General features: G+C 43.2%; 1 protein-coding gene and 1 pseudogene across 1 annotated transcript; one reads left to right on the top strand and one right to left on the bottom strand.

The window, feature by feature from the left end:
• Positions 1–2,368: 2,368 nt before the first annotated feature.
• On the top strand, positions 2,369–3,958 carry LOC139412600 (uncharacterized; annotated as a pseudogene).
• Positions 3,959–23,463: 19,505 nt separating this feature from the next.
• LOC139414504 (uncharacterized) lies at positions 23,464–24,573 on the bottom strand. Its single transcript, XM_071162416.1, has one exon. It carries the CDS (start codon positions 24,571–24,573, stop codon positions 23,464–23,466), a length of 1,110 nt encoding a protein of 369 aa, XP_071018517.1.
• Positions 24,574–25,811: the final 1,238 nt, after the last annotated feature.

The raw sequence follows: 25,811 nt of genomic DNA on the forward strand, positions 1-25,811 counted from the left end.
ACAATGCAGAGAGAAGGAAAATAGAGAAATAATAAGAGAAGTAATAACACGTACTAATAAATAAATACACAATGAGTCGATGTGCAGGGGTACAAGGTAATTTCGGTAGATATGTACATATAACTAGGAATAGAGTGACTAGGTAACAGTATTTATATACTGAACAAAAATATAAATGCAACATGCAACAATTTCAAAGATTTTGCTGAGTTACAGTTCATATAAGGAAATCAATCAATTGAAATACATTCATTAGGCCCTAGGGCACTTGGGAGCCAGGCCCACCCACTGGGGAGCCAGGCCCAGCTAATTATTACCGACATAAAAACTCCTCAGTGGCCTCCCGAGTGGCGCAGTGGTCTAAGGCACTGCATTGCAGTGCTTGAGGTGTCACTACAGACCCGGGTTTGATCACAGGCTGTGTCATAACCAGCCGTGAATGGTAGTCCCATAGGACGGCGCACAATTGGCACAGCGTCTTCCGGGTTAGGGGAGAGTTGGAACGGGGGGCTTTCCTTGGCTCATCATGCTTTAGTGACTCCTTGTGGCAGGCCGGCCACCTACAGGATGACTTTGATTGTCAGTTGAACTGTGTTTCTGCCGACACATTGGTGATTCTGGGTTAAGCGGGCGGGTGTTAAGGAGCGCGGTCTGGAAGGTCATGTTTCGCCTCTCCTGACCCCGTTGGGGAGTTGCAGCAAGGAGACAAGATCGCAATGGATTATCATGAAATTGGGGGGTAAAATACAACAAAAGAGAAAGGAAATGCTCCTCAGTAACCCCATTTTAGAGTGTCATTTATTGTCCCTAGCACAAGGCACCTGTGTAATGATAATGCTGCTTAATCAGCTTCTTGATATGCCACACCTGTCAGGTGGATGGATTATCTTGGCAATGGGGAAATGCTCACTAACAGGGATGTAAACAAATTTGTGCACAACATTTCAGAGAAATAAGCTGTGCCTATTGAACATTTCTGGGATCTGTTATTTGGTATTTTATTAGGATCTCCATTAGCTGTTGCAGAAGCAGCAGCTACTCTTCCTGGGATCCACACAAAACATGAAACATGAAATAATACAGAATATTAATAGACAACAGCTCAAGGACAGATCTACATTTTTTTTAAATATTACAAAAGGCACACGTAGCCTACTTATCAATACAGACACACAAACTATCTAGGTCAAATAGTGGAGAGGCGTTGTACCGTGAGGTGTTGCTTTATCTGTTTTTTGAAACCAGATTTGCTGTTCACATGAGTAATATGAGATGGAACGGAGCAATAATGGCTCTATATAATACTATACGCTTTCTTGAATTTGTTCTGGATTTGGGGACTGTGAAAAGACCCGAGGTGGCATGTCTGGTGGGGTAAGTGTGTGTGTCAGAGCTGTGTGTAAATTGACTATGCAAACAATTTGGAATTATCAACACATTAATGTTTCTTATAAAAATAAGAAGTGATGCAGTCAGTCTCTCCTCAACTCTTAACAAAGAGAGACTAGGTCTTAACTAGGGCTTTCCTTGCAGCACTCGACCACACGACTTGACAATAATCAAGACTAGACTAAACTAGAGCCTGCAGAACTTGCTTTTTGGAGTGTGGTGTCAAAAAAGCAGAGCATCTCTTTATTATGGACAGACCTCTCCCCATCTTTACAACCATTTAATATTTGTTTTGACCATGACAGTTTACAATCTAAGGTAACACCAAGTAATTTAGTCTCCTCAACTTGTTAAACAGCCACACCATTCATTACCAGAATCAGCTGTGGTCTAGAATTTATGGAATGATTTGTACCAAATCCAATGCTCTTAGTTTTAGAGATGTTTAGGACTAGTTTATTACTGGCCACCCATTCCAAAACATCTCATGAAACATGGGACCAACACTTTACATGTTGCGTTTATATTTTTGTTCAGTATAATAAACAATAGCAGCAGCATATGTGATGAGTTCAAAAAGTTAGTTAACTATTTAACTAACTATTTAACAATCTTATGTCTTGGGGATAGAAGCTGTTCAGAGGCTTGTTGGTTCCAGACTTGGCGCTCCGGTACCGCTTGCCGTGTGGTAGCAGAGAGAACAATCTATGACTCGGGTGGCTGGAGTCCTTGGCAAATTTTGGGGCCTTCCTCTGACACCGCCTGGTATAGAGATCCTGGATGGCAGGGAGCTCGGCCCCAGTGATGTACTGGGCCGTACGCACTACCCTCTGTAGCGCCTTACTAATGCTAAGCAGCTACCATACCGGTGTTGCAGCCAGTCAAGATGCTCTCAATGGTGCATCTGTAGAAGTTTTTGAGGCTCTGAGGGCCCATGCCAAAAAAGGAGGGGACTAAGCACACACCCTGAGCGGCTCCCATGTTGAAGATCAACGTGGCGGATGTATTGTTGCCTACCCTCACCACCTGGGGGCGGCCCGTCAGGAAGTCCAGGATACAGTTGCAGAGGGAGATGTTCAGTCCCAGTGTGCTTAGTTAGTGATGAGCTTGGAGCCTTAATCAATGATGAGCTTAGTCAATGAACAGCATTCTCACATAGATGTTCCTTTTGTCCAAGTGGGAGTGGGCAGTGTGGAGTCCAATAGAGATTGTGTCATCTGTGGATCTGTTGGGGCGGTATGCGAATTGGAGTGGGTCCAAGGTATCTGGGAAAACAACAATGAACTCATCTGATGTCAAAAACTATAGACCTATATCCTTCTTTCTTTTCTTTCCAAAACACTTGAGTGTGCTGTCTCTGATCAACTTTCTAGTTATCGCTCTCAGAACGATCTTCTTAACCCTAACTAGTTAGGAAGGATCACTCAACTGAGACTGCTCTTCTCTGTGTTACGGAGGCTCTCCGCACTGCCAAAGCTGACTCTGTTCTCATCCTCCTAGATCTATCCGATGCCTTTGACACCGTGAACCATCAGATCCTCCTTTCTACTCTCTGAGGGCTGGGCTCTACACACTCTTGGATAGCATCCTACCTGGCAGGCTGCTCCTACCAGGTGACGTGGAGAGGATCTGTGTCTGCGCCACATACTCGCACTACTGGTGTCTCACAGGGCATGGTTATAGGCCCTCTCCTTTGATGTCTATACAACAAGTCACTCGGCTCTGTCATAACCTCACATGGCCTCTCCTATCATTGCTATGCGGATGACACTCAACTAATTTTCTCCTTCTCCTTCTGACACCAAGGTGGGGTCACACATCTCTGCGTGCCTGGCAGATATCTCAACTTGGATGTCAGCCCACCACCTCAAGCTCAACCTCGACAAGACGGAACTGCTCTTCCTTCCGGGGGAAGGCCTGCCTGCTCAAAGACTTCTCCATCCTGGTTGACAACTCAACAGTGTCCCACTCCCAGAGTGCAAAGAACCTTGGCATGACCCTGGACAACACCCTGTCATTCTCTGCAAACATCATAGCAGTGACCTGCTCATCTGTAGAGTATGACCTCACCTCACACAGGAAGCGGTGCAGGTCCTAATCCTGGCACTTGTCCTCTCTCGTCTGGACTACTCCAACTCGCTGTTGGCTGGACTCCTCACTTGTGCCATCAACTTATCCAGAACGCAGCAGCCGGCCTGGTTTTCTACCTTCCCAAGTTCTTTCATGTTGCCCCGCTCCTCCGCACACTCCACTGGCTTCCAATCGAAACTCACATCCACTACAAGACCATGGTGCTTACCTACGGAACAGCAAGAGGAACTGCCCCTCCCTACCTTCAGGCTATGCTCAAACCCTACACCCCAACCTGAGCACTACGTTCTGACACCTCAGGTCTCTTGGCCCTCCCACCCCTACAGGAGGGCAGCTTCAGCTCAGCCCAGTCCAAGCTCTTCTCTTTCCTATCACCCCAATGGTGGAACCAGCTTTCCCCTGAAGCTATGACAAGAGTCACTGCCCATCTTCCGAAAAAAATCTAAAACCCTACCTCTTTAAACAGTATCTTAAATAATCCTCATCCTCACTTGGTAGTGGTAAATTGACAGCTACAAAATATAGATACACTCTCTAGGGAAATAGTATAGTCTACAGCTAATCATTAGTTATTCTATCTCAGGTGAGCAGAACCTCGAGACTTCCTAAATATTAGAGATCGAGCACCAGCTGTTGTTAACGAAGAGACACACACCTCCCCCTTAAGCTTAACCAATGCTGCTGTTTGATACTGCCAATGCATAGACAAACCAGCAAGAGGTACAGTGTATTATCTATGTCCTTGTTCAGCCAGGACTCTGAGAAATATATGATATTACAGTTCTTCCGGTCCCGTTGATAGAATAGTCTCGAACGGAGCTCGTCCAGTTTGTTCTCCAGTGATTGTACTTCGGTAATAGAACAAAGGTTAGTGGTGGATTATTTATTCGCCAGCGTAGTTTTGTCGGGGTGCCCGCACATCAGCCTCTTTTACGGCGTCTTTTCCTTCTCCGAGTCTCGGCGATCATGACTTGGTCCGGGGTGAGCGGTATGTTCTCCACCGCCGACTTGTTGAAGCAGAAATCTTCATCCAAGGTTAGTGATCGCTGTTCTGATGTACAGAAGCTCTTTCCGGTCATAGGAAACGATGGTGGAAACATTATGTACAAAAAAAGTTATGGTCAGTGCAAAATGCAAAAAAATACACAAAATAGCAGAATTGGTCAGGAGCCCCTAAAACGGCAGCTATCATTTCCTGCTACATTCTCTACACATAAGTATTGAAGCTGAGAAAACGTATTGGCACATCATGTCAGCGGTGATCTATTATCCTAGCTTTTCTCCACATCAGTCTGAATCCATCCACAGCCTCTTGCCACTCTCTCCAAGCATTGTGAAATGCGACTGATGTGAACTATCACTGTGTTCCCCAGCCTTGTTCTGCTTGGCCTTGTGTGATTGATGCACCAACGCTGACAGACTTCTATATCAGATAGCAGGAGGCAGAGACAGAGAGTAAAGGAAGTTACTGTAACATGGACCAGTGAAAAGAGAATAGGAAAGGCATCAACGATGCAACACAGTAGCTGAGGACTCTCTCTGTTCCTCCAACACTGCAACCAATCCAATGACATTGGTAGTTAGCCCCAAATACTGTACAGTAGTAGTATTACTATAGTAATAGTATAGTAAAATATTTTTTATCAACGTAAACTAAATCAATCCACACGCCTGATATTGAAACAGTAATGACATAATGCAGCTCTATTTTCAGCCTTCCATCCTCCACTAACATAACTATCTTCATACAGATGCTGCCTGGATTATAGCTTATATGAGTGATGCTGTATGTGACCACTTAGAGCCAGTAACATTTACTGACACATATGGTAAATAATTAACTGGCAGACCGAGATTACATTCATCACTATGTGCACTGATGGGCACTTAAAACCTAAAGCTCTCCCCATGATCATCTCTAGGACACACCTCATTAACAGTATGACAAACTGTGTAAAAGGAAATTGGCATCATAATTGCTAATAATAATATACAACTTGGATTAATGTGTTTGGTAATTTATTGTATTGCCCGATGTGGTGTAGAATGTAGAATGCTGTGGATAGACTTTCTCACCTTGACTAATCAATAGGTTCTTATATTACATTTTTACACAAATCTCCCATTGATAATAAAACATCTGAGTTATGTGTGCAGATCACAAATTAGAATTTGGCCTTAAAGGATTATTCACTCAGATATATCATCTACAGCTTCCTTTTGGGGAGTTAAGGGTTAAGGGTTAAGAGGGAAACAAGGCAAATATGTTGCTGCTCCAAACAGCCTATCGACTCCAATCAACATAAGATAGAGGGAGGAGAAAATAACACTAATGATGAGAGTAATGGAATGTGACACGTACCATGTATCCATCTCTAGGAGACAGTTACACATTCAACAGCGGAAATATAACCTTTCCTCCTATTCTATTTCCTGTTCAGGGCAAATGAGTACAGCAGATACATTACATTTGGTCAATCAATAACAGAAATGAAACACAGTACATTATAATGGGGGCCATTAACAAACAATATTACACATTGACTCAGACATGGAGAGTTGGATAACATTAAAGGGGAGAACAGGGTGACATTAGACAATTTTCCATACCTATCACTATGGCAGGGGAAAAACATGCCCTTGTTGTGCTTAGCTGTTACATATTTGAAAAAAAGATAGACACGTGTTTGCTATAATAGAACATACAGTGCATTCAGAAAGTACTAAGAACCCTTGACTTTTTCCACATTTTGTTAAATTACAGCCCTATTCTAAAATGGATTAAATTGGGGTTTCTTCCCTCATCAATCTACACATAAAATCCTATAATGACAAAGGAAAAACTGATTTGTAGACATTTTTGCAAATGTATTAAAAACAAAAAACTGAACTATTACATTTACATAAGTATTCAGACCCTTTACTCAGTACTTTGTTCAAGCACCTTTGGCAGTGATTACAGCCTCTCAAGGCCACTCAAGGACATTCAGAAACTTGTCCCGAAGCCACTCCTACATTCTCTTGGCTGTGTGCTTAGGGTTGTTGTCCTGTTGGAAGATGAACCTTCGCCCCAGTCTGAAGTCCTGAGCGTTCTGGAGCAGGTTTTCATCAAGAATCTCTGTACTTTACTCCGTTCATCTTTCCCTCTATCCTGACTAGTCTCCCAGTCCCTGCAGCTGAAAAACATCTCCACAGCATGATGTTGTCACCACCATGATTCACCGTAGGGATGGTGCCAGGTTTCCTCCAGACGTGACACTTGGCATTCAGGCCAAAGAGTTCAATCTTGGTTTCATCAGACCAGACCAGAGAACCTTTAGGTGCCTTTTGACAAACTCCAATCGGGCTGTCATGTGCCTTTACTGAGGAGTGGCTTCTGTCTGGCCACTCTACCATAAAGGCCTGATTGGTGGAGTGCTGCAAAGATGGTTGTCCTTCTGGAAGATTCTCCCATCTCCACAGAGAAACTCTGAAGCTCTTTCAGAGTGGTTGTCGGGTTCTTGCTCAGTTTGGCCGGGCAGCCAGCTCTAGGAAGAATATTGGTGGTTCCAAACTTCTTCCATTTAAGAATGATGAAGGCCACTGTGTTTTTGGGGACCTTCAATGCTTCAGACATTTTTGGTACCCTTCCCCAGATCTGTGCCTCAACACAATCCTGCCTCGACACAATTCCTCAACATCATGGCTTGGTTTTGGCTCTGACATGCACTGTCAGCTGTGGGACCTTAAATAGACAGGTGTGTGCCTTTCCAAATCATGTCCAATCAACTGAATTTACCACAGGTGGATTCCAATCAAGTGGTAGAAACATCTCAAGCATGATAAATGGAAACATGATGCACCTGAGCTCAATTTCGATTCTCAAAGCAAAGTGTCTGAATACTTATGTAAATAAGGTATTTTGGTTTTTCATTTTTAATACATTTGCAAAAATGTCTAAAAACCTGTTTTCGCTTTGTCATTATGGGGTATTGTGAGTATATTGATGAGGAAAAAGTATTTAATCCATTTTAGAATAAGGCTGTAACGTTAAAAAAAAGTGAGTACTTTCCGAATGTATTGTATGTATAAGATTAGATTGAGGCTAACGACATAAGTCAATATAACTGTGTCAGACTGTAGAAGTTGAATATCTTTGATTCTATACATCAAAGGACGAGACTATACTCTCAATACTGTTCTTGTGAAATAACTGTAGCCTTATCTTATTACTTGAATAGATCAAACGCTTTTAAACTCTTTAGACGGCATCTCTGCCGTCAATCATTAAACACTCTGACTCTTATTTACAAATACACTCGTCTGTGGAAATATATACTGTAGCTTTACTCCACCCAAAAGCCTGCTATTCTCACTTACACAACAGTCCAATCACTCACACTTCAATCTAATGAAAGACCACAGGGAAATGTTTTGCTGCACTCTAATGCTGTTGCCATTGCCTCCCCACACTGTCAATGTCTAAGCTGTGTCAAGACGTAATTTATCTTCTTGAGTGGAGGAATGAATGACCTTGCTGCCATCAGACAGGAAGGCAGGCAGGGAGGTAGCCCACTGCGCAGACTGCTGTGGAGAATGACACTCGCACTCCCAGTCTCAACTCCCATCCATTTGGAATTAAGTAAATCCGAGAGCTGCATGCCATACAACTACAACCACCACTAGAGTTGAGAGGACTACGTACAACCCATGACTTTTCTAGTCATCTTTCTTCTGTTGAATCTGTCAATATGGGTTTGACAATTTAGAGGTGTCCCCAAAAATGTCACTGGAAATGAAGATGAAGGAAGAAAACACCTCCTGCTAATATTTATGTGATCAACCTTTAAGATTCCTCAAGAATTGTAATGAGGCAATCACATCACAACTTTTGTAGAACCACCATTACTTTAGCAACTGTTTGTTTTTACATTTCTCAAACATGCACATACACTGTGGACAGATGTGCACACACAAACACGTCACACAGAGGCATGAGGAAACTCAACGTTACTTTCGTAACCCTAGTTCTCTGATAATATAGGTGAGATGTGTATCAGTTATGGGAAGTCCCTTAAGTGGATTCACTACAGGAAGAACCAATCACACAGCGTTTGTGTTGCACGGTATATAGTTTGGTACTAGAATTTTTGTTACGTCCGATACTTCTGTCAAATGTGTCTCACGTGATTGAGAGGATCAAGTCTGTCTATCAGCGCAGCCCCTTTATAGGGTGAAGAGCAAAGTGCCTGTTCCACTTACTCATTCATTGCTAGAGCTGTCTAGGCTGCATTAGCTCCCCACTCACGCTGCACGGAAGTTAAAACACTTGACTAATGCAACACGTCATGTAGAAATGTTACTGTTTGCTAAAATAATGTCCATACAACACTTTTACAATGCAAGACGATACCGGTAGCTTGTAGCTTTAATTGTAGGCTAACTTTCCTTGCTAGCTTACAGCTGAATTCACTACCCTAGTACTTTGTTTGTGATAATATTAAATCATAACGCAAAATATGCTGATTTCCAAGCTGAGTTCCAAGTTAAGAAATCACTTCGTCTCCGTCGCCACCAAAAACAAATTTACTTCTTCATCTCCCTCGCCTATCACTAGATTCCATAGCCACAAAGTCAGATTCCACAGCCACATTATGCCTTGCAAATGGCACACACTTTTATAAAAGAAGAAAATACATCTTCTATGCAAATGTTGTTGATCAGTACAATGAAATGATATCTTCTCCTCACAGTTGCCAATAATTAACGGAAGAGATTGTTTGTCATCTCGAGGCCCTGAAATCAGCTAAAACAAGCTCCATAACTCAATGCATGAGCACACTCCTATTGAATAATATGTGACTAGACCTAGGGTACATCTTGATTTACCCATATTATCAAGAGATTTACCTTTCAAATACATGATTACCATTATGTTGTTCTACAGGTAGATTGGTAAAAACAAAGTCAAATTGATTGTATGATTATATACACAGAACAAAAATATAAATGCAACATGTAAAGTGTGCAGGTAAGCTGGGTACTCTGGCTCTGGAGCAGGGTATGGAACTTGCTGAGGGTGAGCTGGGTAGACTGGTACTGAAACCCGATGAGAGCTCACTGGTTGACCCAAAGCAAGTTCCATACCCTGCTCCACTGCCTGACTACCCAGCTTACCCATAGCAAGGTCCACCCCCCTCCTGGGGTCCCGCTCAGCAGATGGGTTCAGCCTTCCATGTAAGTCACCCCCCTGAACCCACCTTACCTGATTTTACCACTGACGTTAAGAAGGACCGCTCACCTAAAACTGGCACTGGACAATCTCCTTGACTCACTTACACAGCTGACTGAGAAAGTATCATGTCCTACTGGAAAATCTCAAGCTCCCTGAAGCACAGATGAAGAACCAGTCCTGCCGTCATCACCCTACACAGCTACTATTCAGGCACTCCAGCTCCACTATGGCCAATCTCATCAGCCACTCAGTGAGATTGGCACCATCCTCACTGCCCCAGAATTGAAAGTTGGTTACTTTCAGGGGTTTCAGAGCTGCTATCTACAAGTCATTCTGCTGGTGAGCATGCTGCTATCCTTGGAAGGTGCTTTTGGATATGACTTGAAGGGAAAGGGGGATCCCTAGTCAGTTGTACAACTGAATGACTTCAACTGAAATGTGTCTTCCGCATTTAACCCAAGCCCTCTGAATCAGAGGTGCAGGGGGCTGCCTTAATCGACTTCCCCGTCTTCAGTGCCCGGGGAACAGTGGGTTAACTGCCTTGCTCAGGGGCAGAATGACAGAGTTTTACCTTGTCAGCTCAGGGATTCTATCCAGCAACCTTTCGGTTACTGGCCCAACGCTCTAACCACTAGGCTACCTGCTACCTGCGGTTCCCATGGTGCGTTTCTTCCGACTTCCCAGTTGTCTTGAACATACTGAAGTCGGAAGTCAGAGATATCTGAGTACCGAGTTGCCAGTTTCAAAACAATTGGCAACTCGGTACTCAGATATCTCTGACTTCCGACTTCAGTGTGTTCAAGACAACTGGGAAGTCGGAAGAAACGCACCATGGTAGATGTTGTGGGTCTGACTCTTGGACCTGGGGGTCTGCCTTTCTCTGCAGATGCTCTGCAATTGTTCATGATGGTAGCGCTGGACTAGCCTAGTTGAGAGTCTCAGTTGCTGAGCCTCTTCTTGTAGCCCTCCTGACAAATCTTGCACATTTTAGGGATTGAGTCTTGCTGAAACTCTATGAAACTGTCTCTGAGATCCTTGTCTGTCGACCTTCTGCAACTTCACTGTCAAAGAGGTAAAGAGCCATATCCCAGACACTGATGAGTATGCATCTTGGAAGAAGCTAGTAGAGGCAAATTACCAAGACCTCCATGGGGCAGCACTGCAGGATCCCATTCTTCCTAAGCCTTCTCACAGAGATGCTGAATTGACTCTCCTAAGACACTGCCAGGCTACTAGCTTTTCAGAAGATATCAGTGCTCTAACAGCACAAAAACCTGTCCCTCTGAGCAGCCGGTGACCTTCGGCTGACCTTTCACAAGTTTGCCTCAGGATCCTCTGCCCTCTGTCTCACTCCACTGGGATTGCCCACAGGACCTAGTGACCCCTAACCTGGTCTTGAGGGGAAGCGCGATACACCCTGCCTCAAGTTGCCTATGCCCCTAACTCCATGAGGAGGCGGAGATGGCACCACAGTCAAGTGCGGGCAGATAGGTTTTGGACTCATCCGTGAGTACTAACCCACACTACAATCCCACCAAAAGGGGAAAAAACCCTAGAGCAAGGGTCGGTGGCCCAGAGAGCTATGGGGATCTCTGTAGGGAACAGTCTACACAAAACAAGTGGCCCTCATGTGTCACGCGGCATGACGCTGGAGAGACGAAGCAGGTACGGGGAGTAAACATTTAATAATAACTGAAATAACACGAGACAGGAACAGCGTCAAGTACAAAAAGTAAAGACAAAAACAATCAATGCAGCAGCAGGGAACAGAGCAGGGGAACAGACAAATATAGGGGAGGAAATTAACATGATAAGTGAGTCCAGGTGAGTCCAATAACGCTGATGCGAGTGACGAGGGAGGGCAGGTGTGCGTGATGAATGGCAGGAGCGTGTGATGCAGGGTAATCTGGCGCGCTCAAGCGCCAGGGGAAGGGAAGAGCGGGAGCAGACGTGACAGTACCCCTCCCTCTTGGGACTCCACCCGGCGTCCCACCTGGGCGAACCGGCCGAGACATGGGCGCTGGGCAAGCCGGTTGGGGCGTGAAATCCCAACGAACCGGCAGGAAAGTGAGAGCCTGGCGAGCTGGCCGAGGCATGAGAGCCTGACGATCCGGCTGAGGCAATGAGAGCCTGTCGATTCCGCAGCAGAAGGGAAGCCCGGTGATCCAGTGGAGTGCGACGTGGGATGGGAAGCCGCCGAGCCAGGAAAACCTCTTGAGCCAGCCAGGGCGTGAAAGCCCGATGGGCTGGCTTAGGCACCCCCGGATCCATCGGCGGCGGGATCCACCCCAACGTCACCAACAGAGCAAAAGACAAAAACTCCTGGACCATCTGGGCGAACAATAACTGATGATCCGGCTAATAATAACTGAAATAACACGAGACAGGAACAGCATCAATAACTAAAAGTAAAGACAAAAACAATCAATGCAGAAGCAGGGAACAGAGCAAGGAAACAGACAAATATAGGGGAGGAAATGAACATGTGAACAAGTGATTTCAGGTGAGTCCAATAACGCTGATGCGAGTGACGAGGAAGGGCAGGTGTGAGTGATGGATGGCAGGAGCGTGTGATGCAGGGTAATCTGGTGCCCTCAAGCGCCAGGGGAAGGGAAGAGCGGGAGCAGACGTGACATCATGCTTTTGCCAACCATCCCAAAGGAGGATGCCTGAAGAGCAGTTAGGGCACACATTAGCTGCACTAATGTGGGGGTGGCTGTTGCAGATTATTTCATGTTTAAAACCGGAAATGTGTATTTTTGAACTGTGTGAAGCCGGGGTAATTGAAGCCTTCTTATTATTTTCATTGTGCATTATGTTGATTATGATCAACTGCCACTTGTTTCCTTTTGCTCTCAGAAACATACATTCAACTATTGTCCTCAGATGATTGAACTGTAGTGCTGAGCGATTAGTGCTTTTACAAATGACATGCACTTTGCATTATGTGGGTTGAATGCTGTAACAACACAGAATTAAACAATTCATAAAAGTCCCATGATGGTGTGACTGCCCATTAATATTAACCATCATTTATTAACATAAATGTAATAAAATATTTTAGGCCTACATTTGTTTTATTTGATGACTTTATTACTTAATTCATTTATTTTATTTATTTCACCTTTATTTAACCAGGTAGGCAGGTTGAGAACAGGTTCTCATTTACAACTGAGACCTGGCCAAGATAAAGCAAAGCAGTGCGAGACAAACAACAACACAGAGTTACACATGGAATAAACAAACATACAGTCAATAACACAATAGAAAAAATTTGATGACCTGGAGCCAGTGGGTTTGGCGACGAATATGAAGCGAGGGCCAGCCAACAGGTCGCAGTGGTGGGTAGTATATGGGGCTTTGATGATAGTGCCATCAAAATTATATCTAGAATTGGCTTCCTATATCGCAACAAAGCCTCCTTCACTCATGCTGCCAAAAATACCCTCGTAAAACTGACCATCCTACCGATCCTCGACTTCGGCGATGTCATCTATAAAATAGCCTCCAACACTCAACTCAACAAATTGGATGCAGTCTATCACAGTGCCATCCGTTTTGTCACCAAAGCCCCATATACTACCCACCACTGCGACTTGTATGCTCTCGTTGGTTGGCCCTCGCTTCATACTCATCGCCAAACCCACTGGCTACAAGTCGCTGCTAGGTAAAGCCCCGCCTTATCTCAGCTTACTCAGCTCAATTATTTTGGATTTATCGATGGTGACAGTATTTTCTAGCCTCAGTGCAGTGGGCAGCTGGGAGGAGGTGCTCTTATTCTCCATGGACTTTACAGTGTCCCAGAACTTTTTGGAGTTTGTACTACAGGATGCAGATTTCTATTTGAAAAAGCTAGCCTTTGATTTCCTAACTGCCTGTGTATATTGGTTCCTAACTTCCCTGAAAAGTTGCATATCGCGGGGGCTATTCGATGCTAATGCAGTGCGCCACAGGATGTTTTTGTGCTAGTCAAGGGCAGTCAGGTCTGGAGTGAACCAAGGGCTATATCTGTTCTTGGTCAACATTTTTTGAATCGGGCATGCTTATTTAAGATGGTGAGGAAAGCACTTTTAAAGAATAACCAGGCATCCTCTACTGACGGAATGAGGTCAATATCCTTCCAGGATACCTGGGCCTGGTCGATTAGAAAGGCCTGCTCGCTGAAGTGTTTTAGGGAGCGTTTGACAGTGATGAGGGGTGGTCGTTTGACCGCAGACCCATTATGGACGCAGGCAATGAGGCAGTGATCGCTGAGATCCTGGTTGAAGACAGCAGAGGTGTATTTAGAGGGCAGGTTGGTCAGGATGATATCTATGAGGGTGCCCGTATTTACGGATTTGGGGTTGTACATGATAGGTTCATTGATAATTTGTGTGAGATTGAGGGCATCTAGCATAGATTGTAGGACGGTCGGAACATAGAGTAAAAGGAGCAGGTTTCTGGGCGCAGAAGACTAGATTCAAGGCATAATGTACAGACAAAATGGCAAAATAGGTATTGCAGCCAAAAGAGTGGCTGATGGACCTCTTCAGCTAGCCGGGAGATGGGCCTAGCACGAGGCTAGTTCCCGGCTCACTGGTGCTTGCTTCGGGACAGAGGCATTAACCAGGGGTAGCCACTTGGAGAGCAGCTAGCTAGATGCGATGATCCAGGTGAAGAGGTTCAGAGCTTGCGGTAGGAATCCGGAGATGTGGAGAAAAAGCAGTACGGTATGCTCTGGGTTGAATCGCACTGTGCAGACTGGCAGGAGTTGACCAGGCTAAGGTTAGCTGGCAGTGGCTAACTGACTACTAACTAGGAGCTAGTTAGCTGGCTAGCTTCTGTTGGAGGATCCGGTTCTAAAGTATAGAAAATAGCGGGTTGCAGGAGAGTATGTTGAAACTGAGGTTAAAAATATAAAAAATATAGACTAAATATATTCGAAGGAAAAAAATATATATACACGGGACAAGACAAAGACGTCTGAACTGCTACGCCATCTTGTAAACTGTGGAGAATCCAGGACAGAGTAGCAGGATGACGAGATGTGGGATTGGAGACAGGGACCAGAGTCAGAGTGGGCAAAACTGTAGCGTGAGAGGGAAACAGCATCAGGCAAGGAAAACAGGCACAACAGGATGACAGGATCTGAATAGTAAGAAACGGCTAGAAACGTAGACTGACTGAGCAGAGATTACGATCTGGCAGCGTGGAAGTGTCAGGACTGAGTATTTGTAGAGGTCTTGATTATTGAAAAGGTTGAAGCTCGTGGGGATCTGCTCTCTGACTCCAGCACACACAATCACATACACAGACAGAGAGAGAGAGGGAGAGAGTACTGGGGGAGCGGCGGCAGGTCAAGGAGACACAGGATGAGCAGTAGAGGGCATTGCAGGAGCAGATGTGACATAGGCTTTGACCAGGCCATTCCAAGACATTTAAATATTTCCCCTTAAACCACTAGTGTTGCGTTAGCAATATGCTTATGGTCATTGTCCTGCTGGAAGGTGAACCTCCGTCCCAGTCTCAAATTTCTGGAAGACTGAAACAGGTTTCCCTCACGACTTTCCCTGTATTTATTGCCATCCATCATTCCTTCAATTCTGATCAGTTTCCCAGTCGCTGTTGATGAAAAACATCCTCACAGCATGATGCTGCCACCACCATGCTTCACTGTGGGGCTGGTGTTCTCTGGGTGATAAGAGGTGTTGGGTTTGCACCAGACATAGCGTTATCCTTAATGGCCAAAAAGCAACATTTTTGTCTCATCTGAGCAGTACCTTCTTCAATATGTTTGAAAAGTCTCCCACATGCCTTTTGGCGAACACCAAACGTATTCGCTTATTTTTTTCTTTAAGCAATGACTTTTTCTGGCCACTCTTCCGTAAAGCCCAGCTCTGTGGAGTGTACGGCTTGAAGTGGTCCAATGGACAGATACTCCAATCTCCGCTTTGGAGCTTTGCAGCTCCTTCAGGGTTGTCTTTGGTCTCTTTGTTACCTCTCTGATTAATGCACTCCTGCCTGGTCCGTGAGTTTTGGTGGGCGGCCCACTCTTGGCAGGTTTGTTGTGGTGCCATATTCTTTAAATTTTTTAATAATGGATTTAATGGTTCTCCGTGGGATGTTCAAAATTTCAGATATTTTTTTATAAACCAACCCTGATCTGTACCTCACCACAACTTTGTCCCTGACCTGTTTGGAGAGCTCTTTGGTATTCATGGTACCCTTTGCTTAGTGGTGTTGCAGACTCTGGGGCCTTTCAGAACAGGTGTTTATATACTGAGATCATGTGACAGATCATATGACACTTAGATTGCACACATGTGGACTTTATTTAACTAATTATGTGACTTCTGAAGGTAATTGGTTGCACCAGATCTTATTTAGGGGCTTCATAGCAAAGGTGTGAACACACACCACTTTTCAGTTTTTTATTTTTTGAATTTTTTAAAACAAGTAATTTTTTCATTTCACTTCACCAATTTGGACAATGTTGTGTATGTCCATTATATGAAATCCAAATAAAAATCTATTTAAATTACAGGTTGTAATGCAACAAAATAGGAAAAATGCCAAGGGGAATGAATACTTTTGCAAGGCACGGTAGATCATGTATTTCCCGGTAGAAATATCTTGCAAAGCAACTACTCTCTATCCCTCTCGATCCTGTGTCTTCTGTCGCTTCTCTCATTCTCCACGTCTGCTCCACACATACCGAACAAGTAGGCGTGTAATAGATTATCGTCATTGTAGTTAATTACCACATTTTCTGCACTAAACTATAAACTATAACTGTAAATATATTGAATATTGGCCTGTTGGAAACGACAACTCCTTACTACATCGCACAGTTCAGGCTTGATCTGATTTATCTAGAGAAACTGCACATTAAGTTCACAGAAAAAAAACAGACCTAAATGGAATTAAAATATTTGAACCGATGTTGGTCAATGACTTTTCTTTTTAATTATAAAGAATAACAGACATTTTGGTTAATTGCTCAGCACTATTGAAGTGCCATAATAAAACCGATCAAAGAGAAGTCCTGAATCTGAGTCTCTCTGATTGGAGCACTTTGGTGGATGGGGCTGAGCACTCCCCCATCCACATCAATGGGGCTGTAGTGGAGTGGGTCTCGAGCTTCAAGTTCCTCTGTATTCACATCACTAAGAAGTTAACATGGTCCATTAACACCCACACAGTTGTGAAGAGGGCACGACAGCGCCTCTTCCCACTAAGAAGATGAAAAGATTTGGCAACTGCAAGGCACCTGACCGCAAGGTGCTACAAGGCGGTGTAAGAGGAAGGCCCAAGAAATTGTCAAAGACTCCAGACACTCATGACATAGCAGGCAGTATCAGTGCACCAAGTCAGGAACAGCTTCTACCCAAAGCCATAAGACTGCTAAACAATACTTATAAATAGCTACCCGGACTACCTTTTTTTCTTACAGTAACTCTCTTGCTCACACACTGGACTCTACCCACACACACACACACACACACACACACACACACACACACACACACACACACACACACACACACACACACACACACACACACACACACACACACACACACACACACACACACAACACGTAGGTGCCATTCACAAAACCAGCTATACAGTCCTTTCAAACCCAGATCATTGTACACTGGTGTTAATGTGTCACGCCACAGTGTTTCACCAGCTGCAATAAAATAAAAAAACGAATCTATTCAGTTTCTCACATCCCCATTAGCTACCACACAAGATTGCAGCAATAGATTGTGCGGCTTATTAGGTTGACTATTGAGTTGGACATACATTAACGAGATTGTAATGTGATATTAGGAACTTACAAATTCGTAAACATTGTTTGAATTGATAACATGTCATACAATTGTTCACAATTTTCAAGACCGTTTTGGCTTGTGAACACTACTTTCAAAACTACTGGATGAAATTATACAAACCCTTCACTTGCTTCTCTATGAATATGATAATGTCATAGTGGTTATGGGATCTGTCAACAAAAACTAAAAAATAGATGAGGACAAAGAAAATGTGTCAATGTATGTTAGTCCATTACTATATTGATTTTTATTGTTATTTATTGTTGTTATAATCATTGGAAAAAAAGTATTACTGATATATTACTATATCCACTGGCATGTGTGCCCAGAAATAGTCAAGCATTATACAATACAAGTAATACAAATTAATAGCATGACTGAGTGTAGGAGTTTAAAAAAAAAAACTAATCTGGCACTGTCATGGCATAAAAAGAAAGTGCCAGCGTCATTGGGATGACTGCTTGAAACTGCACATCCCTTCCATCAGCTTCTCAGTTCTTCTCACCAGGGGTAAAACGTTCTCACTTGACTTTCCTATAGAAAATAGTCAAATATACTATATAAATATGCTATATATTACCAGTAAGTGGCTTAACAAACTTGAACTTGTTGATTAAACTGTTACAGGGGTGTTGACGCTGCCCTATCGTTTGATTAGCATGAATCAGCTTCACTGATTCCCCGTTTTATATTAAATAGCCAATGTCATGCAAAACATGCTGTTGCAGATGAGATTAATGAAAATATGAATGCAGAAAAACGGGTATGCGAATAGGCTACACGATTATTTAGGCTACTGTCAACTTGTTGGCACGCACAGTCCAACATCACAAGTTGAGCAACTCAAAAGTCAATCTCTTAAAAAAATACTTGAATAGCTAAATTCTCACTCAAATGTTACATTTTATTAAATTCGTCTTGGAAACCGGTTAGGTGCGATGGTGTTTGAAATATAGGCTATTATATAACTTTTTTCAACAGAGATGTATCGACGAAATAACTGTACCCTTTAGATTTACCAAATTATAGGATACTACCTCAGGATATGCTTCACTAGGTTGTTCACGTGCAGTCTCGTGTGCTTCGTTTACAGTAGGCTTAATAGCGAGCATGGAAAGGGGAAATCTATTAGTCTAGTCTATCATAATGCGTAAATTCTGGTGCATCGTTCTCCATCACTTTATCGGCAAAATGTGCAAGCATTATATACTTGACATTAAACGACACAATTAACCTGATTATGATTATGTTATAAACATGTAATGCGTTTGAGAAAAAAACATCGCTTAATTAAGGGAAGAGCCTAAGTTTCCCAAACAAACCAAAGTGAAAATTAATTAGTGAGCTCAACTCTTTGTGATAGCCTAGACAACTCAAATTGCGAGAACTTACCTTATCAGCAAATGTCTCAATAAACGTTGAATCCACTGACTTTTTCCACTCGACTGTTCTCGTGATTGTTACTGCAAATATAACGACCTTTCTACTTAGCTTTGAACGAAGTACTTATTTCTAAAACAATGCAAATAAATTCCAGCGCTCTTTTTTTACCATATGTTGTGCCTCTCGCGTCGAGTTCAGCACCGTGAGGGAACGAGGGGCGGAATAGGCTACATACAGTAGGTTAACGCACAATGAAGAGGATGGAACACACACGAGTGGTGGGGCATAGAGGAGCGAATTACAACAAGTTAATCTGATATGAACCTAATGGGTGTGGCAAATTAATGAACCCACGCAATTTGCATATATACAGTGCGTTCAGAAAGTATTAATTCCCTTGACTTTTTCCACATTTTGTTACGTTTTGATTTTTTTTGCTAATTTATTAAAAACAAAAACCAGAAATACCTTATTTATCTAAGTATTCAGACCCTTTGATATGAGACTCTAAATTGAGCTCAGGTGCATCCTGTTACCATTGATCATCCTTGAGATGTTTCTACAACTTGATTGGTGTCCACCTGTGGTAAATTCAATTGATTGAACATTATTTGGAAAGGCACACACCTGTCTATATAAGGTCCCACAGTTGACAGTGCATGTCAAAGCAAAAACCAAGCCATCAAGTCGAAGGAATTGTCTGTAGAGCTCCAAGACAGGATTGTGTCGAGGCACAGATCTGGGGTAGGGTACCAAAACATTTCTGCATGTTTTGGTACTCTTCCACAAAACATGGGGGACCATTGAAGGTCCCCAAGAACACAATGGCCTCCATCATTCTTAAATGGAAGAAGTTTGGAATCACCAAAACTCTCCCTAGATCTGGCCGCCTGGCCAAGCTGAGCAATCAGAGGAGAAAGAACTTGGTCAGGAAGGTGACCAAGAACCCGATGGTCACTCTGACAGAGCTCCAGAGTTCCTCGGTGGAGATGGGAGAACCTTCAAGAAGGACGACTATCTCTGCAGCACTAGACCAATCAGGCATTTATGGTAGAGTGGCCAGATGGAAGCCACTCCTCATTAAAAGACACATGACAGCCCGCTTGGAGTTTGCCAAAAGGTACCTAAAGCACTCTCAGACCATGAGAAACAAGATTTTCTGGTCTGATGAAACCAAGATTGAACTCTTTGGCCTGAATGCCAAGCGTCACATCTGGAGAAAACTTGGCACCATCCCTATGATGAAGCATGGTGGTGGCAGCATCATGCTGTGGGGATGTTTTTCAGTGGCAGGGACTGGGAGACTAGTCAGGATCGAGGAAAAGATGAATGGAGCAAAGTACAGAGAGATCCTGTATGAAAACCTGCTCCAGAGTGCTTAGGACCTCAGACTGGGGCGAAGGTTCACCTTCCAATATCTTCAGTAAAGAATGAGTGAAATTTCCCAAATACAGGTGTGCCAATGCTTGTAGCGTCATACCAAGAATCGTTGCTTGAACAAAATACTATGCAAATTGTCAGAATACTTAATGTAAATGTGATATTTCCGTTTTTTAAATTTATTAGCAAACATTTCTAAAAAACAGTTTTTGCTTTGTCATTATGGTGTATTGTGTGTAGGTTGATGGGGGATCTAAAAAAATATATATATTTTAGAATAAGGCTGTAACATAATAAAATGTGGAAAAAGTCAAGGGGTCTGAATATTTTCCGAATGCACTATATATATGGACTCAATAGTTACTGCACGACTACAATAAGTGTCCTGTGCCACAAGCATTTAGTGTGGTGCCTCAAGGGTCATATTGGGTCGATATCTTAATTGATATTAAATGTAGAACTACCTCACTTTCAGTGTCATTCATGCTCTGTGCATGTATTATAGTTTATAATACAAGTACACAGAAAGTAAAACTCTATAATTACTTGACAATCAACATTTATGATGAATAATTTTAGCAGTCTGAAATCTTCAGGTATCTATTTAGAACAGTGGCGGTCAGTGCTGTTAAAGAGAGGGAGGATGATTTTTACAATTATTTCTATTACATCATATTGGATGACTGTCATTCATATTCTATTCAATGTAATATCGATGTAACCTCTCCAAGCCAAACCTTCATACCATAACTGCTAAATGAAACACAGTGTACATCATCATAGTCATCATAGCTACTAGAACCATGTATTGCATCTTGCTCATCCATATATTTATATGTACATATTATTATTCCACCCCTTTACATTTGTGTGTATATTGTAGTTGCTGTCAATTTGTTAGAATATTTGTTAGATATTACTGCACTATCGGAACTAGAAGCACAAGCATTTTGCTACACTTGCATTAACATCTGCTAACCATGTGTATGTGACAAATACAATTTGATTTGATTTGATTTTGAACTAACGTGCTAATAAACCCGCTACAATCACGCAGTACAATGTACATCAAGCAGTTTTGCAGTTACTCTGGCCGGCCCCTGTGGCAATAAATTAATATAACCGAAAGCTTAACGTAACTTGGAAGAGTTCCAGCACAGATAGAATGATAAGCCAGATATTTCACCGGATGTATAAGTGAAGCATCCGGTTGGCGTTTCCACTCACTAGCAAATATTGTGATGAGAGGACGCCCAGTGGAAGGCAGTGGGAGAAGATGGAGCGAGATCCATTTGGCCGACATTTTGCACATTTTCTCATCAATGAAACATTTGATTTCAATACAGTTTTCTGTGCACAAAACTAGAATCTGTTATGAACAGTGGACTAAGTTTTGTAGATTTGATCCTTTGCCAAAAACATTTTTTAAAGTGTTGTTTAGAAGGAGTGCAAGGGTGAATTGACTTAATGCAAACTCTCACTTCACAGAGTAGGCATTCCCTGACGGAAATATGCAAATACATGCTAGAACGCTAGCTCTTAACTGGCTCTGCCCCTCTCCTTGCTTGTTCTGCCCACTATGACTAATTTGTTCCCATTGGAAATGACAGACTGTGGTCTATCTTGGGTTAGTTATACAAATATTTGGTTCCAGTGTTGGATAGCCTTAGCCAGCTAGCTAACATTATTCTCTGAGTAGTTAGCTAGCTGCATTAGCTAGCTAAGTAAGTGAAAGTTAAAAAAAATATACAACAAAATATGGCTAGCTCTCTCTCTCTCGCTCGCTCTCTCACTCTGCTGCTTCTCCTTATTTTTCGAATAAATTAATTTGTTGAAAACTGTTAAACTATTGTCTTTCTTTGTCTTTGAGTCAACTACTCCCCACATGTTATGCCCTGCAGTGCTAGCTATGGTTTCAGTACTAAATTCATCCTCTGATCCTTTGATTGGGTGGACAATATGTCAGTTCATTCTGCAAGAAATCAGATAGGACGTTGTCATAATTACTGTGTAAGTCTATGGAAGAGGGTGAGAATTATGAGCCTCCTAGGTTATGTATTGAAGTCAATATCCCTAGAGGAGGATGGGAAATAGATGTCCTCCGGCTACACCATGGTGCTACCCAGAGAGTGCTGTTGAGGCTAATGTAGACCTTCACTATAAAACATTGGGTTTTAATCAGTTATTTGTTGACGTGATTATATTTAGTATCGGTTTTCTGAAATTCACTGAGTAGGATGGTCGTTCCCTTCCTCCTCTGAGGAGCCTCCACTAACTCATACTCTCTACAGTACCAACCTCCAGCAATCACACGGGCATTCTTTTTACATGTGTCACCTCGCATGCAGCCAACTCAAAGCCAAATAACTAAGAGAAGTCGTGTTGAAAAGAGCTATTAAAGGCAAATCAAAGACCCTGTAGGCTCTGGGCTGCTGATTAGAAGAGGCTCCCCTGTCGCTCATGTGTGCAAACTGGGACTGAGGGGATGTCAGTGGTGGTGTCAGGCTTAATCTTGTTCCACTGTAGTGGAGATCCACATCAGAGGAGCACCTAGGTGGGTTAAAGGTCGAATACAGGTTACTGTATATATATATATACAGAATTTTAAGATCTACACTATACCTGTCCCCACTATGCATAGTTGGATCTTATAGTGTGATCGCCAGCCTTGTCTAAACTTCAATGCACAGAAAGAAATACACTGTTTCCACAAGGCATTGGATTGTTGTTGGAAATGAAGTAAACCTCTAACATTTTGCTACTTAACCAAACCCCCTAGGGTCTCCATTTCCATGCTGATTACAGATGAAGCATAATAGAACATTTTTTATATAAGTGCGTTCCCATGTTGCAAGAGAAGGAAAGATGTTAATTCAACAAGACATCATAGTAGATCCAATGAAGACAATGAATCTCCCTTTTCATACAAGAAAAACGTCATACTGCATGATGCATCTTTCTGGAACTTTCAACTCAGATGACAGTGATGTTTAATTGATATTGGAGAAAACATCGAATTAACAAACGATAAGGCATTGAATGGCCCATTTTACCAGTGCACTAAAGCATACAATAAAAAAACAAGCCTGGCATATTTTTAAATCAATATCCAATTTATTTTTCACTTTCATGTATTCCAGAATAATTGCATACTATAGGCCTACAGTACAAATTCTGAAGGTCTGAGTTCTAATAGCATTTATTGCGCACCACACTGGAGCCCTCCTCCTGGTACTCCTGCCCCTTCACCCACATGGGCTGGAAGCTGCTGAGGCAGGTGATGATGGAGCCCCCCACCCAGGAGGCAAACTCCCTGTGGGCCCCAGATAGCATCCCGATCATGGAGTCCCTCGGGGCCAGTTTCTCCATCTCTGCCTGGAGCCGCTCCGGGAAACCGCTGAACATCGAGGAGCCGCCACACAGGGCCACGTTGGCCATCAAGGCCGTCTGCCACTCGGGGGCGCACTTCTGCAGGCTGTTCATGGCCAGGATGTGAACTCCGGGCTGCGACATTCCTGCGTCGGATGGACAGAATAGGATCTCAGGGCCACGGAAGCGCTCGTCGCACAGGGTAATGGTGGTGCCATCGGGGAGTTGATAGTCCAGAGGTGTTCCTTTGTCCTCAGAACTCAGCTGGGAGACGTAGCAACTCTGCTTCTTCATCTCTTGCACAGAGGACTTTTGCTGGAGAGCACTCCCATGTCCAACGTCGGCCAGTAGTTTGCTCAGATAGTCAGACACACCCTTTCCAGCCAGGTCCATGTGAAATGTGGCATGTGGTAAGCAGTAGCCATTGCACACTGGAGAGACAGAGGTGCAACCAGCCCCAGAGTCCACCACTAGACCAGTAACCAGTCCATAAGAATACATGGACAGCACAGGCTGGTAACCAACATATATCGCTGGGGCCCCAAACCCTTCAAACAGGAGTTCAGCTGTCTTCTCTCGGTTGGAGATGGGAGAGAAGGCTGGGTCAGTCATCAGGATGCCATGCTCTTCAGGGCAGACTTGGAGCTCCTCATAGAGCACATGGCTCCACAGCTTCTCCAGGGAATCCCAGTCACTTATCATTCCACTGGTGATGGGCCTCTTGAGAATGAGATCATCTGAGTCCTTGCAGGGAATATTGTTTCCAAAATAACATTCAGTTTGGTCCTTTTTGGACAATCCAACCACTGACCTCAGAACTTTATGGGGCTTCTCATCTCCAGAGAAGCCAGCTTTGATGGAGCCTGATCCTGGGTCGATTACAATAGCCACATTCTGCTTGAAGTCCTCACTGCTATCCACTGCAGTCATTCTTAGACAGTCTGTAATTTGTTTGAACAATGAAAGCAAATGTTGAAGTTATGTTTCTTTCTCTAGTTGTCCCCAAGCATGTCTGCAACAGTCAACTCATGAACAGAGACTAATGGTTTGAAAGATTGCTTTATTACTTGAAAAAACATGTTTGTCACAAAACCTGTGACATCACAATGGCATCAATGGCCTTGTAGCATCACCACAGTGCTCCAGTCTGGGTGACTATGGCAACGGATGATCACAGGGTTATTTCTCAGTATTTGTGAACATTAGCTGACAAGGATAGCTTTTCACACACACACACGCACACACACACACACACACACACACACACACACACACACACACACACACACACACACACACACACACACACACACACACACACACACACGTCTGGTAAATTATGTGAGTTGGGCAATCATTACCTACGCCTCTTCAACATCTATAATGGGAGAGAGGATGAATGTTCCCATCCAAACTCATCATAGCACTTACAGGACATTTGATGGCCTGTAGAATCATTGAACTGCTGTAAACCTTGAGGTGAAATGTTTCTGCATCCAGTACACATCATCCTTCACTATGTGATTAAGATAAGGATGAATAATAGAGGCTTCAAGCATTGTATGGACCAGTTTGAACTGGATTCCTCACATGCAATCAACAGGGAATGAGAGTGGTTCTAATTTTGAACATTATTCTGTATTACAGTAACAAGGAAAGTAGGAAACGCACAGACCAAGAGTTGTTACTGAAGGCAGATTTGACCCCCAATAGCATCTTTTACACTACCAATCTGCATTGGGTTAACACACTACATTTTAGTGGAACAGGCTCCAGTCACACTGATCTAATTACACACACACACACACACACACACACACACACACACACACACACACACACACACACACACACACACACACACACACACACACACTTATGCATCCAATCCTTCCTAAAATGGAGTTAACCTACAAGTGTCACCCCTCCATGGCTACTGCAGAGGAAGAGTATAATTAGAAGCTGTTTGTTTCTGACCCTTGGGCAACAGAAATGTTGGCTGTAGGAGTCAACAGTTCACCGATGTAAGTCACTACTAGCCTGAGAGCACGGGAAGGTATTCACTTTCCATTATACACAAGGGAGAGTGATACATGCTCTGGAGAGGGGCCACATGTACTGGACCCTATAAGTACTGGACCCTGTTATTGAATCCTATTCAATATAAG

This window comes from Oncorhynchus clarkii, chromosome 7, assembly GCF_045791955.1.
Source record: "Oncorhynchus clarkii lewisi isolate Uvic-CL-2024 chromosome 7, UVic_Ocla_1.0, whole genome shotgun sequence".
In the NCBI taxonomy this organism is placed as follows: domain Eukaryota; kingdom Metazoa; phylum Chordata; class Actinopteri; order Salmoniformes; family Salmonidae; genus Oncorhynchus; species Oncorhynchus clarkii.

What these genes read in the sequence shown, in the direction of transcription:
- LOC139414504 (XM_071162416.1), bottom strand. Translation starts at nt 24,573, where the DNA reads ATGACTGCAGTGGATAGCAGTGAGGACTTCAAGCAGAATGTGGCTATT.